This window comes from Chroicocephalus ridibundus, chromosome 2, assembly GCF_963924245.1.
Source record: "Chroicocephalus ridibundus chromosome 2, bChrRid1.1, whole genome shotgun sequence".
Taxonomy (NCBI): domain Eukaryota; kingdom Metazoa; phylum Chordata; class Aves; order Charadriiformes; family Laridae; genus Chroicocephalus; species Chroicocephalus ridibundus.
Genome location: NC_086285.1, coordinates 76,201,910 through 76,216,963, shown reverse-complemented (window position 1 = coordinate 76,216,963; position 15,054 = coordinate 76,201,910). Strand labels below are relative to the sequence as shown.

The 15,054-nt window shown below is 45.0% G+C and overlaps 1 protein-coding gene across 6 annotated transcripts in view; it reads left to right on the top strand.

Annotated features, from left to right (window-relative positions):
* RREB1 (ras responsive element binding protein 1) overlaps positions 1-14,463 on the top strand; it is a 126,179-nt gene extending 111,716 nt beyond the window's left edge. For 5 of the 6 annotated variants that reach the window (XM_063325946.1, XM_063325948.1, XM_063325949.1 and 2 more), the window contains 2 exons: positions 7,056-7,802; positions 10,977-14,463. In XM_063325946.1, coding sequence (XP_063182016.1) covers positions 7,056-7,802; positions 10,977-11,497 — 1,268 coding nt within the window. In that variant the 3' untranslated portion in view covers positions 11,498-14,463. The remainder of the gene's footprint in view (positions 1-7,055; positions 7,803-10,976) is intronic. The other variant, XM_063325952.1, reaches the window with a different exon arrangement.
* The last annotated feature ends 591 nt before the right edge of the window (positions 14,464-15,054 follow it).

Genomic DNA, 15,054 nt, shown 5'->3' with positions numbered 1-15,054 from the left:
TTAATCATGCTCCAAAATCATTCAACAGCTTTGGACTTGTGGTCTCCCTCCATTGTCCAAGAAAAATGGATTTCAAAATCGGTGGAAGTAGATTAACAATTTGAAACTGTGGCTCAGTTTAAAATGGGGTCGTTTCTCTTTTTGTGCTGGTTTTAAAAGCTGGGTGAGTAGCATGTTTGGGGCTCCCATGCAGTGCCCTTGTGAGGGCTGTACTTTGAAGCAAATAATCGTCCAGGTTTCACTGTATGCTGAAAGGAAAGGGAATGAAGGGAGAAGCTTGGATGGTGTTTGGTCAGCCATAAACAAAGTGAAGCTTTAAGATGAGGTGTAAGACAGGAAGTGCAATTCAATGGAGTGTCACTGGGAACAAGTTTATAGAGGGTTTCTTTTGGTCTTGTTTTAAACCAAAACAAAAAACAGGATGGTGGTTTTGAATAGGATTCAGAGATGAGAAAGCTGTGTAAGTGATGGGGCTTGTGCGTGTCCTTATTGCATGGAGAGGAAGGGAATGGTCTGACTAAAGCACCTGAAGCAAACTGGGGACATCTCGCCTGGCTCGCAGCAGTCGGCCCACGGGAGACCTGTACCGGCAGAGAGGCATACAACAAAATTGCGGAGCAACTTAATGAATTGCCCAGTTTCATCATGTTGAAGCAGCCTTGCCTTCGTCTCCCTAGGGCTTTCCGAATGCTCCCGTCTTGCAACAAAATACAGTTGATGGAGGAGAGATGTGGGATGGGAATGGAGTAAGGGATTATCTGTCACATAATACAGAAAGAGACTTTGCTAAGGAAAGACACCTTTCTTAAAGAGCCGTGCCCCTAATGTGAGAGGGTTGAATGCAATTGCTCTGTGCTAACTAGACAAATATTTACAAAGTAAGTATACTCAGCAGTGAATTTTCCGATTAGCGTTTAGCAGAATTCATCTTTGCTCTACATATCTGCCACTCTGTGATCTCTCCAGAAATCATGTGAGCCCTGGGTATAGTGGGGGACTTTTTGTTTTTCCAAACTGTTCTAGCTGTCTGTACCTCTGAACTACATTTGTGGGTATTTCCTAGAGGACAAAGGGCTTGAAACTGCTTTTTCAGTGTCAGGCAAAGTTTAACAGCTGCTCCAGAGCTACAGCTCAGGGTAAAGCAAGAGTTGCTTGCTGCTGGGGTGCATGGCAAATGGAAGAGCCATAAAGTTGGCCTGAGTGCTAGAGCTGTTGCTCGGAAGATACTGAGATGATGGTGTATAACTTGCTGATTGTATTACCGACTCTGTGTCAAACTGCCTTTATGCTAAACGGTGGAATTCAGTGTAAACTGAAAGTCTGGGTTCCCTCCCCCCTGCTTCCTTCCAGTTAACATTTCCACTTGGTGGGTACAGTCAAAAATAGTCCTGAACACCTTTCTTTGTGTTGGTCGTTTCAACTGCTCTCTTGAAGGTCCGGGGCTGGCGGGGGGGGAGGGGAGTGGAATTGTGCCTTGTGTAAAAGGCAAAACAGTATTTTTTCCAGAGTTGGTTTTCTCCTTTTTGCTCAAATATATTCCATTCCATTTACTGTAAATAGACCTTTTCTATCTCAAATGTTTTCATTTCAAAAGGCATGCAGATACAGAAGCTCCCTCACCTGTGGGCTACTTAAATATTTAACTTGTGTGTGCACGTGGTGTAATGAAGGTGGCTAAGTTTTAGTGTTTAGAGTATTTACAATAAAAATCGACAAAGATAACTCTGAAAATTTTGCAAGTTGACTCCACAGGTTGGAAAGATGTTCTCCAGTTCATGGGTGGAAGTAGAAGCAGCATTGTGAGCGGGTTCAAAAAACCCTAAATTTACTAGGCTGCTACCACCTAGTGGTGGCTGCATCTATACTAGAGGACTAGCTGGGGTTATTTCAGTTAATGTAGGGAAAATAGTAAATCATCAGTTCATCTGCCTCATAATGCCAGCTGCTTGTACAACATCCATTTCCAGTGCTCACTCTGTTCTGGTTTATAGAATTACTTAGGTGATGGGTTTTCTAACACTTCTCTGGGGACGTCAGGAACGTTTGGCAATAAACACTTGCTTTAAAGTCACAAAACAGTTTCCCTTACAACACCCTGTTTTATCCAATAACTCCTTAGCATCTCAAGTTCTACTCTCTCTTCCACCTTAGTTCCAGGAAAAAAGAAAACCACGGGAAAACAGAATCAAACCAGCAACCTCCCCACCTTGATCTGTATCTGCTCTTTTATCTGAAACTTTACACATTCAGAGTCTCTCTTGATAATTTCGTTTGTGTATATAGGAAAGCAGTTTACCCCTCTTTCTCTTTCTTTCTTGCCGCCTATAAAAGATTAAGCGGACTCTTCTGACTGGGCTGACTGAAAACTGCAACTTGAATTGTAAATAGACTTCAGCAAAACAGTCTTTTCTTTCCACAGTTCTAAGGAAAAATTACTTTGGCTGCAACTATATCGTGGTTTCTTTCATGCAAGCGGAAAAGTTTTTGGATTCTCAGATGGAGTCCTTGAGGTTTTGCTTATGAATATATCTCCTGAGAAGTTCATTTTTTCCCAGGAGCTGATGAGGCGGCAGCTGAACTACCAGTGGTTGCTTCATGTTGCCTTCCTCCGTACATCCTTACCTCCCTGCTCGTCTCCGAGACTCTGTCCCTTAACCTTGCCCATGTTCTTTGACTCCAGTGTCAGAATTGACATCATTAAATATTGTCACCTTCTTGTCCTTGCTTTGGAGGGATGACTCTGGTTGTCCATGTTCCCACGGTTACTGTCCGTTCTGCTCCCACAGTTACTGAAGAAGTGGCAGTGGGTGGGAGCCTTGGCAAGCAGACCTCTCCGCCCTTGTCCTCTTGACTCGCCGAGTATAAATATCTGTGGGGTCACAAACGGACTGGAAAGCATTTTACAACCTTAGCAAGTGAAAGATGGCGAAGGAGTGAAAGAAAAGGCAGGCCTTTCCCATGCACCTTGCCTTCCTCACCACCTGGATGCAGGCATCTGCTCTGCACCGTAAATCAGCAAAATTCTGGAAGTGGGAATTACCCATCTGAGGAGGGGCTCAGCGTCGTTGGAGGGATATTTGCCCAGATCTCAATGCTCGGTCAAAATCCTCCTCCTTGTGTAAGATACAAGCCTGCTGGAGTTGTATGGCCAGCAAGGTTTTCTGTTGCTGCAGATAGGTACGTAAGCAGGGAAAAAACAGTAGTATAGGCCAAGCCTAACCTCTGCTGGAGCGGACAGAGCGGTTGCCAGTGCGAGAATACCCTTGCGGCCGTCCTTTGCGCTGCGGGAGAAGTCCCTCACCGGACCCAATGTGGTTGTCGTCACGGTTGTGGTGTTTCCCACACACCTCCACAGCTCCCTTGCTGCTCTTCCAGTTCAGGTGCGGCGGAGCTGGGCTGACTCTCACCCATCCCCATACAGCCGGGGTTTGTGCAAAGCAGCTCGCTTTTTTCACCAGCTGCAAAACCAACCGCGCAGGTTGGGGGTAACCACAGAGCAGCTCGACTCGTTGCGAGCTGCCGCTTTACGGTATGCATGGAGTTTCATAAGGGGCCTGCAAAACTCCTTCTTGACAAAGAAAATGTCAGGTCTGGTTTGTGCAGGTAAAAAGGAAGAGCGCTCACCCAAGCACGTGCGTGTGTCAGCATGTGCCTGGCCACGTCCCTACCGGCGTTCTGAATGTGTTCATTCAGGGGTGGCGGGCTGGCTTCGGGAGAGAAAACCTCTGTGCATCTGTGCTCCTGATGTCTGAAGTGGTCTTTGCCCTTCGTGAAGGCACGTTGTTTAAACTTCACGTTTGTTTTACTTGATGTTGACCTCATCTGTTTGCCTGTGCTAGTAAGGCAACGTCACTTACCACAAGTGCGGACCACCTATCCCTTGGAGCATACCTCTCCTGCACAGGAAAATGTAATTGCGAGCCAGCAGCACAAGAACAGCATAGCAGCTAGGAAGGAGCCCAGGGCACAGAGGAGAGCAAAAAAGGAGGTAGAGTTTGGATATGATTAATTGAAGGATGCATATACTGTAAGAAAAAGAATATATTTTTGGAAATACTGGACGCAGAAGAAGATAAAGTTAGGGAAAATTAGGGGGGAATTGGAAAACCATGTGTGATATACACATGTTGAACGTAAAAGTCGTGACTTTTGCATTTGAGAGTTTTAAGACGTTCTGGTTTTGGTCTGTGCTTTCTTGAGTGCTACCAGTGTATATTGCCCTCGTTCACTTTGCTCCTGATATTTCCTGTTGAAAAACAAACTTATTCTGCATCCTCTGTCTTCTCTTTGGTCAGCAAAGAGTTACAAAACATCTCTCTGGGTATGATAAAAAAGGAGCTCTCTCTATCTCGGTCTCTTCGTGCTCTTCACGCCTCTCCATCCTAACAGAGCTCACATGGTTTCCTGCCCGGCTCCCTGATGAAGCCCATCCATGCTCTGCTTGCAGTCCTTTCTTCAGCCTAATGCACGTCCCCTCGGGGGAGTGTTTCCTGACCTCGCTGGGAATGGGACAGGATGGCTCACGCCTGCCAGGAGGTGACCCCCACTTTGCTGAGGATGAACACCAATGTCAGGGGTACAGCAGCCGTTTCTGTTGGTGTCGCTTCAGGGTCTTTGCTCCTCAGCCTCACTTTGCCACTCTGGTTTTGTCTTTGTCCATCATCCACAGACACGTCTTCGTGATGGTGACAACCAAAGGCTGCTGGGGAGGAAACTGCTCTTCCCTGTTGTTTCCGTTCCCTCCTGCCCTTAGCCTAAAGGGAGTGGTGATTAGGGGGTCACTTCAGTCCAACATAAACCCGTGCCCTGGTGAAAAAGGCCCTGGTCACTGCGTGGCCATGTGAATGTTAGGGCTGTGCAAGGGCTGGGGTGGGAGTGGGCGTCCAGGGAAGGACGAGGACCCTTTCAGCAGCCGCGGGGCATCACATCGGTTGCCATTTATCCTTTCTTCCATCCGCACTCTCTGGCCAAGGTGAGACGCCGCCAGTGAGAACCAGATGCGCTTGTCCTGCCCCCAAATGCAGTGTGTGGAAGAAGGCGGCAGGCAGGAAGCCATGACTGTGATTCCTTTTTAAACATATACCCCGTGTAGATACAGTCCGGGTTTGGCTTCTGGGCTCACTTTCTTGCCTGCAGCTGTGAGACTCGGCTACCTGCCTTGCATCCAGGAGCACCATGCGTGGGCCTGGCTTCTCATACGTGCCTGGCTCCCATTTCTCCGGGTTGCGGAGCAATGCTTCCCCTTAATTATCATGCCTCTGCATTTCAGCTTGATTTTTAAAAATTACCTCTTTTTGTTTGTAATAGCTTTCTTCTTTTTGTGTGTGTGTGCCTTAATATAGCCAAGAAATGAGCAATGAGTCAAAACACAGAATTCAAATGCAGATTCTTAGAGCACTTGTAGGTGACCTTTGTTTTCAGTGCCCACATCCTCAAATTCTCTAGCATTATACACAGATTATAGCTCCATTGCATGTTTTAATGGGCAGATAATTAGATGAGCCATGAACTTTATTTAATCCACTGTCTATGTAAACGGATCTGTTTTGATTAAAAGGTGAGATTACTTTTTTTGACCCGTCAGTTCTCCCCCTTCCACCCTCCCAGGAAAAAGCATATCGAGGATTATGCTCTATTAAGTGTTCACGATTATTGGAAATGCTGCTTATCTTTGACATGTGTTTAATGGCCATTTATTATAATTTGTGCAAGGAGATGGGGTCAATGCAAGTTATGTTGCATCCGAACTACTAAGTGCCTGAGAACTATGTTCTTATCTTCTGTCATTACTCCTTGCTTATGAAACAAGCGTGTAATAGGAAATCTAGGCAATTCGGAGACAAGCACATGTTGTACTGTGTCAAATGGAGAACTTAAACAGCTCTACTAGAGTTTCTAAATCCCTGTAGTTACTCAACAGCTATCAGGCTTGCAGATGAATGCTGAAATGCCTGTTAGGCTGTGTGCTCCCTTGGCTGCATGCTGTTAACAAGAAGGGGGTGAGGGGGAGGACTTAAAGCAAGGAAAGTTTCAGCTTTCAGAAAGCACAACTTGTTAAGTTCTTGTCCTGAGACAGTTGCTGGCAAGTGGCACTGGGGATGCAGTTACATGCCGTGCATCATCGTTAGCTTTGGCTTCCAGATCCAGTCAAGCTTATTTCCTATTTACGCGTACACTATTGGTTTAGAGCTTGTAAAAGGTACAGCTCCAGCCCTTTGTTCTCCTTATCTGGTTTATTTTTTTCGACACATGTTATGTCCTCAGCAATGTTAATGCTACAAACTGATAAGGAAGCAGAGGGGGTCATTAAGGTGGATGTGTTAGGTGGGTTTTGCCTTCTTGTTATGGGAAGTGTGAAACAACGAAGGATGCTGCTTGTTACTGCATCTTGGCTTTTATTTTTTTGGTTCCAGGTGGTGTCGGTGTAACAAAGAGTGTGTGTCAAAGACCCACACGTGGACAAATGTTTGCATCTTCTGCTTACATGATGTATACCCCACTTTTTTAACTGACCATCTGTGTTATTGTCTGCATTAGCCGTTAACATTTAATTGTCCCAGTTGGTTGCATGAGGCCTTTACATTCCCTTTGAAAAGTGTTTCCCACTACTTGTAGTTTGTAAGTTAGTCTCATTAATATGTGGTTGTATATTACTTCTGTCTATCTCCGAATTTCATACATGAAATATTCTAAATAGTACATACACATGTCTCTGGTATGGTGTATTTGTAATAGTAGCCATCTCAACTCTTCTTTGACATCTCAGCATTTTGCGTTCTCTGGTAAAAGTGATTATATTAGTGACTTCAAGAAAATGAGTGCATTTTGGAAAAGAAAGCATTTTGTTACAGATTTTTAATCATCTTGTTAATTGGGTTCTGTGGTGTTTTGATCTCTTCTCAGTAAGTTACTAGCCTGGGTCACAGATAAGAGGAACAGATGTTGGGATGCTTGATCAGAAGCAATGCTCGTGGGACTGTGTGCAGCCTTTACCGCTGGTAGTTGAGAATTAGCAGAGAGCATCGCACTGAAAGTTTCTCTCTGTTTGCTTGCAGACAGCCAGTCTGATGCGGAGACACTAGCTACAGGAAACGAAGTCTTGGACCTGACCTCCTGCGAGAAGGAACAGCCAGAGGAAATAACAGAGCTACCAGAGAGTGCATGCGGCCCAAAGGAGGAGCAAAAGGCTGACTCCCCTCTGGCAGAAGAGGATGCCGAAGAAAAAGCGGATGGATATGAAGAGGGCCCTGAGGAAGATTCTGTAAGTAATAAAAGTCTTGACCTCAATTTTGCCAGCAAATTAATGGACTTCAAGCTGGCAGAGAGTGACCAGAGTGCAGGCAGCAGTTCTCAGACTGAAAGGAAACATGCCTGTGACATTTGTGGCAAAACCTTCAAGTTTGCTGGCACTCTTAGCCGTCACAAAAAGGCCCACACTCGTGAGGACAGAAAGGATGAAAGGAGCAGTGAGGATGAAAGCAAAAGCATTCAGGATGATGCAGGAGCTCCCTCGATGCAGGACTCTGGTCTTGAGCAGGAAGAGTCTCCGATGGACTTGAAGGTAGTGGAGTCTCCTGTGGACTGTGAGGCAACAGGAAAGGAGAATGAAGAGAGCGAAAGCATCTCTGAGGGGGAAGGCACAGAGAGAAAGTCCACTGAGAAGAGCAGTGATGACAAAAAACCAAAGACTGATGGGGCTAAGAGTACTGCAAAAGCAGACAAAAGAAAGAAAGTCTGTACTGTGTGCAACAAGCGTTTCTGGTCTCTGCAAGATTTGACGCGACATATGCGGTCTCATACAGGTAAGAGGAGGCTTGAGAGCAGAACAGATTATGAGCAGGTCTGCCACCAGACTGAGGCATCTGCTCGCTAGGTGCACGATTGCTGCTAGCACTTGAGGTCGGAGACACTGCTTTTAGTCCTGTGGGTATTTGCAAGGTGTCTTCTCTTCCCCAACCTACCATGCTGCATACAAAGCCTGTCGAGGGAGCAGGAAGTGTCAGCACTGCCTTATCTTCAGTTCCCACACCATTGTCCCCCGTCCTTGTTTGCAGAGTTTAGGAGTGAGGACATGTATGGAGATCCCCATGCAGTTGTTCTGTCCAGCTTCTGACTCCCTTCTTCTCATATGTGCGTGACTTGACCTCTTCCCAGTATTTTGAAGAGCAGTGGAGAAACCTGGCAGTGTATGATAAGACTTCATCTCTGAGTGAAAGTTTAGAGAGGGAGAGCCTGGTTTTGTCTGATTATCTAAGCCTGGTACGGGTAACATGCTGGTGATCTGCATGACCTGCTGCTTAAGTGAAAGGCGAAGCTACAGTGGGGGCCCTGCTCTTCATTCAGGCTTGGGCAGGGGGACACAGGTGGAACACAGGTAGTAAAATGCTTATCCGGTGACTTGACTCAGCAGTTAAAATATGCAGGATCGCTTTATGCGATACAGAGTTTGCAGCAGTACCATGCAGAGGAGATGAAGTCATGAGCCAGCTCAAAGGTGAATTAATCATTCATCCTTGTTAATGCATTCTTATTAACGATGCATTTTACCTGTCAGTGAACTGCTCTGATGGGGGAAGACTGGTGCCGTTTGTCCTTTGACATTTTGTGTCTTTTGAAGATGCTCTCTGGTGAAGACAAGAACTTTGTGATTAACAAAATATTTGTGTTGTAATCAATGGTGATGTTTACTAAACTACACCAAAGACTAGTGCCTTAACCAAACTTACTACCCTTCTGAATCATGACTATTGACCTCTCAAGTGCAAAACTGACCTGTTTTCTTCCGGCATCAAGGACTCAAATTGTGAGTTGAGCCGTAAGTGAAACAGGGGCTGGGTCCCATTCTTTGTGCCTATTTTCGTACTAATTCAGAAGCCTTGAGGAGATTCTAGTTTCTAAAGTACTGAGCTTCACCTCCAAATGACACACTGGTGTGTGCCCGAGGAGATTCCCATACAGTGTGCTTTAAGCGTTTGCACTGCATGCTGAGATACACAAGGCTTGTCAGCATGGTTTTTCTTCCATTCTTTTTATTTGACACTGAAGGATGTTTTAACATAGAGTAGGTGGTGAACGGGAACCTGGGACAGTGCTTTCTTCAAATTTAACGAGTATAAATACCATCTATCCCTGCTGTTAGATCAACGCATTTTCAACTGAGGATTTTGCCTCAATACTGTGGGTTGACTCTCTTCCTCCCTCTCTCCCTCCCACTTGTTCAACCGTACTGACAAAGTACTGTCAGGTTGTAACATTGCTTATACTTCAGTTTTAATGTATGGGGCTTTTTAAAGATAACTGCAAGGCTTTGGAATTCCGTTACTCAGGAGAGGAGCATTTGGGACACGCTGAAGTGTGCAAGAAACCTCTGCCTGCCTACTGAATGGCATTCGGGCTGGAAACGTTTCGTTCTCCCAGTGCAGGCTGCTTCCCAGCAAATAGCTGGGGGATGCTCTGGTGCTGGCTGCCCGAGCGCGGGGTGGGCCACGGCACTGCACTGGCCACGGCCACGTGCTGGGTGGGCAAAGGCTGTCGGCCGAAAGTGCTCCCAGGGAGCCGTGGCCTCCCTTGATAGCAGATGCCCGAGCAGGGCTCTGGAGAGAAATGTTTCTAAGCAGCGCCATGCTTCCCAGGGACAGCAGGACCTACTTGCACATTTCAGCCAGCCACCTCAAGTTTCTATTAACGATCCCGAGCATTATTACAAGTGGGAAACGAGCCGCAAGTGTCTTGTTCATTGTATGCTCATTGGCACAAGGTGGTGTCTTGATGGAACTGCAGCACTGAAAAATCTTTAGTAGGTGCAATCGGAAACAGAAAACGAACTGGTCAGGGTGGGACCTTCAGTTCCCCAGGGCAGGCAGCACCTTGGGGCACTGCACGTGGTTGGGACTTTGGGGGAATTTTGTCTGCGGGGCTCTGGTTGCTTTGTTTTCTGATGAGCTCGTGCTTAGGAAAGTATTCAAGCATTTCGGGTACAAAAAGCAGCTCTGAGATGGGAGTAAACTACTTGTTGATTACAGCAGAAGATGCCTGCAGCTGCTCAGCAGCTTAAGGTTGCAAAATAAGAGGAAGAATTCTGTCCTCCGAGTAGCATTTCTGGGCTGGGTGTGAAGAGGTTTTTCAGGGGTTTTCACATGTCACTCCTGTCCTAAAGCACCAGTGGGCTGAGGAACGCCACTGGCTCTGTAAATAACATCCCAAGGCAGGCATTTTTTTCCTCTGTCAGTAAATTTTGATCACCTCTAAAAGACACCTCCCGTGTCCCATGAACGCCTGACCACTCTAGGTCCTTCAGCTGCTCTGTGTCCATTTGGAAACGTGGTGATACTGTCTTCTGCTTCACAGAAAGAGGAGGGGCTGTTGTGGCAAGGGTATTTCCTGACAGCTTCTCTTTGCCTTTGGTGATTAATTTGCTTGCCCGTCTGTCAGCATCTAAGAGAGAGGGAGATGTTTTCTCGTGCTGTTCGGTTCAGTTTTTAAGTGCTGTTGACCGCAGTTACCTGGGCAGTATCCTTGTCCTTCCATCTCAAGTCCTCTCTCTCCACATGTATCGGGGGCTGACCTGCAGCAGGGAGTCCCTATGGTGGGCTGGTTTCACAAAGGCTTTTGAGCTCCAGAGGACGACTGCAAACTTCTTCCAGAAAAGTTGCTGACTAAATTAGATGGGACGCTAATGAGCACTTGAGGCTTATGGTCTTCCTCGTTTCTTAGTGCTGGGCCATACCAAGTTTGTAGAAATCTCAAGACGCTTAGTTTTGGGTTTTCATTTGTGCCCCAAGGGATTTATCTGTATTCCTGCTTGCATGCCATCAGCTAGTTTGATAGTAGAGAGGCGAAAAACGTGCATAAATGCAACATCCATATTTGATATAGGTACTGAATTTCCAAAGTGTAGAGCATCTCACGTTGCTTGAAACAAGAGGGAGGTGTGTTTGTGACCTTACGGCTGACTTGGTATTTTAATTCTTTTCTAGGTGAGAGACCGTACAAGTGTCAAACCTGTGAACGGACCTTCACTCTGAAACACAGCCTGGTTCGTCACCAGCGCATACACCAGAAAGTCAAAAATGCCCGAAACCACGGGAAGGAGAGCGACAAGGAGGAGACCCAGTCGAGGTGTGGAGAAGACAGCGAAAATGAGTCAAGCCACAGTGGCACCAACCCCATCTCTGAAAACGAGTGCGACTCTGCGGGGGGCATCGGTAGCCATCCATCCCTCGTGGGAAGCCGAAAAGAGCCCCTGGCCGGCACGGCCAAGGAATCCCCCTGCAGAGAGGAGAGGCCGAGCGGGCGAGGAGCCGGCACCTGCCTCGTGGAGCCCACCAAGAGTGCACAGAAACAGACAGCAAAAGACCAGGAACCTCGGGGTAGCTCCGAGCACGAGAGGCCCTCAGGTTTCATTCAAGACTTGCTGGAGATGCACAACAAAAAGTCTCCCATGAATCACATCCTTGCCTCTGCAGACAGCGCGCCTCAGCTCTTGGGGGTTGAGTGACTTGCTAGGAGGTGGGACCCGTCCCAGCACGCAAACTGAAGCCAGCAGAGCAAGGTTTCTGGAGTCTTTGTTTTTTGGAAGAGCGACCTACAGCTATGGGGAAGAGTATGGCAGACTGGACGTGGTGCCATATGCCTTTCAGTATAATAATGCAAGAGACTACAGTATATACTGATTTGAGTGCCTTACTACTTTATTAGATCTTTTGGTATCATAGATTTTTTTTTTTTTTCAAAAATGATTTTTTTTAATATTTTAATGAATTATTTGGAGAGGACCTTTTTCATTTAAGCATTAATGTTACCTTTTGTATTGGTGTGCGTGAGCTTGTTCTTGTATATCTGTGATAGTCGCTGTGTTTGTTCTCTGAGCTGGAAATGGGGGCAGTGGGGTGGGAGGCCCTTGGATACCACAGCCAATAACTGGAAGAAAAATTATGTGAATTTCATATGAAATAGTCAGAGGAAATGCAGATGAGATGTTGATTTATTGTTTTTTCTCAGTAGATGTTCTTGCATTTGCCACATGGTGGAGCATTAAGCCTGTTCCGGGCCTGAACAACGTGGCAGTTGAAGGTGTTCAAAGTGGTTCAAGCCAAAAGCAGGAAACAAGGAATTTCAGCCTCACGCTTGTTTCCACTTTTCAGCATTAGAAATGGTCTTCTGAACCCTAGGGTTTTTTTCTGGCCATCGTGGACTGAGCACGTACGCAGAGAAGAGTTACATAGCAACGTAACCTATGGAAATTATGCACCCGCTGTTATATATGTTTGATTTGCTTCAGTATATTATTATTATTATTTTATTATTATTTTATAAATCCATCAGTTCGCTTGTCTCTGCAGTCAGCAGAAACCAATGGGCAATATTTGCCCACGCAGATGCGTAACGCAGCTTGGATTCCCCTCTCGAAACGTTTTTTTGACTTCTAACGCTTTCACCAGCTCCTCTTCTTATGTTGCAGCTCTTCTACTGTACTTTAAAATGAAACCCTTCCTCTGACCGGAGAGTCAAGTGGAGGCCAGCGAGGTATCGTCACGCCTGTACAGGGCGACGTCTCACCGGTGGTGGGGTGCGAGTGCCTGCGAGTGGGTGCGAGTGCGTGCGTTGCGTGTGTGTTGGGGGGAGAAGCGTGCGAGAAGGGGGGCGGTGGAAGGCCCCTCCAGGCGCGTGAGAAAAGGCACTGCGAGTTACTAGATTGAGTCGTGTTGCAATCACATCGGTGGCAGCGTGTGTTACTTTCTCAAAGAGCAAAGTTCTTCCGTCTTCCAGTTGAAAGCAAGCAGGAGAGAAATGCGAGCCTTACCGTCATCTTGCTACTGTCATGTTCTAGAGCAAGAAAATACTACTGGTAATAAAACTACAGATATAAGACATGTTAAAAATAAATAAAGTAAATTAAAAAAAAAAAAATAAAATTCTTCCTGAGATTTTGGGGTTGATGCTTGAAGACTTGAGGTGTGTGTCTAAATTTCATATCAATAATTTAACCCCTTTAATGCTGGCAGCTGGAATTTCTCCCTATGGCTCCTGTTGCCGGCAACAGGCGACACTCCAGCCACCACTATTGAAGGGGTTAAGCGAAATGTATCCTACTGTAGCTGCGCATTTTTAGGAGTGCCCAGCGTTTTTTTTTTTTTGTTGTTGTTGTTGTCCTTGTTGTCGTCGTTATTGTTTGTTTGTTAATTGTCCTTCAGTCATGACCTCTGGGACAGACAGAGCCATAATAGCATTGCCGGAGCCTCACTGTGCTATTCCACCACTGCAGCCCCCCCAGCCCAGACCACCCCGCACTGTGACCCCCCCCTCCCCCCTTCCCTCTCTCCCTCTTTATCCACCCCACCCCTACCCCCCCGCAAAATCGCTTTTCCTGCTCTCACCAGACATGGAGGAAGTGGGCCTCGGACCCCGACTATATTATATAATATATATATATCTATATATATCTATATCTATATTAAAAATTCTCCGAAAATTTCTGGAGACTGAAATCTCACTGTCCAGAATTCAAAGGAAGAGAAAACGTTCTCGAGTAATATTCTTGCGAATAGAATAAGAAAAAAAAATGGTTGAGGTATATGTGATTTCTATTTTTTTTTATCTTTTTTTTTTTTTTTTTGAAATAGGGATGTTTGAACCAGTTCAGAAACGAAGCTAACGCCAGATATAGATAAATCAGTCACAACCAATGATTCATTTGAAACTCTACCCAGGTGCATTCTACTTAATTAAAACCAGTTCACGCATCCCTTAAATTGTTATTACTATTATAATTATAATAATTATTATTATTATTATTTTGGGTATTTTTTGGTTTTTGTCGTTTTGTTTATTTTTTGGTTTGGTTTTGGTTTTGTTGTTTTTTGTTTTTGTTTTTGTTTTTTTTTGCAACTCTCCACACTAAACTGCGCAATACTGTGGGGGAGAAGCCATTACTAAACTATATGCTGCAGAACAATGTAGCAAGTAATTAATTCCCAGCAGCCTGCCGGGACATCTGCTAGCAATAATCACTATTGATTTAAAGCTTTATTTAGCCTTTATCTATATCCTAGTAGAGTATAAGATCTTGCCACATTTTATTGACATTTTTATTAGTTGAGTTTGACTGAGAACCGTTGCTGTTGTTGGGTTTTTTTGTTTCCCCTCCTCCCCCAATATTAAACTGTGAAATTTATAATGTGTTTAAACTATGGGTGAATCTTAGGCTTTAGTTTGCATGTTCAGCTAATTTGTCTCTATACGATTTTTTTGTTTGAATCTTTTTATTTTTTTTTTTTCCTCTCTCAGGGCTTTTACAAAAAACAAAAAACAAACAAAAAAAAAAAGGATCTTCTGAAATTCTTTTGACTGAGTTGCAATGGACTTAACATTGAGATAATTCAATCACTACATTAAGCACTTGACTGTGAAAGCGCAAAAAAATAAAAATAAACAAAGGAAAAAGAAAAAGAGAGAACCTTGTTTGAGGCTGTTGTGAAATAACTCTTGGGGGCTATGTGACAGTCTGATTCCATTTTCAGAATGATTCATCATCTTCTCTCTCCTCTCTGTGTGTCTCCTTTCTTTTCTCTCTCTCCACGAAGGAAGTTTAATCCTAGTGATTTCATCCCATGCAGGAAACAGTAATAAATGTGTAGAATTCATATTTTTCTAAAGGGAACTTAAACTGCTGCTACGAATTGTGTACAAGACTGGTTTATGCCACATGAACAGAGAATCACACATTTGTTTTGGTACTTCTATTCCTCTTTTTATTCAGTTGTACAGTACTTCCAAATTCAAAATAAAAAGTAAAAGTTGTTCTGTATCAAACCATCTAAGCAATAAAATGTTATATTTAAAAATTATAGGTTACAAAATGGACGTGGCTTTTCTTGTGGGTTTGTTGTAACTGGCTTTCAGGCTTCTCTGCTAGAGGACGACGTCCGAGCTGGAGCTTATCTGCGTAAATAGCATCGCCGTTTCTCTTCCTTCAGTCGGACTGAGCTGGACTTGGAGGTGAATGTAGCACTTCTTTGAAAACTCACGTTCATTTTGACCACCCTTTTCTGGTAG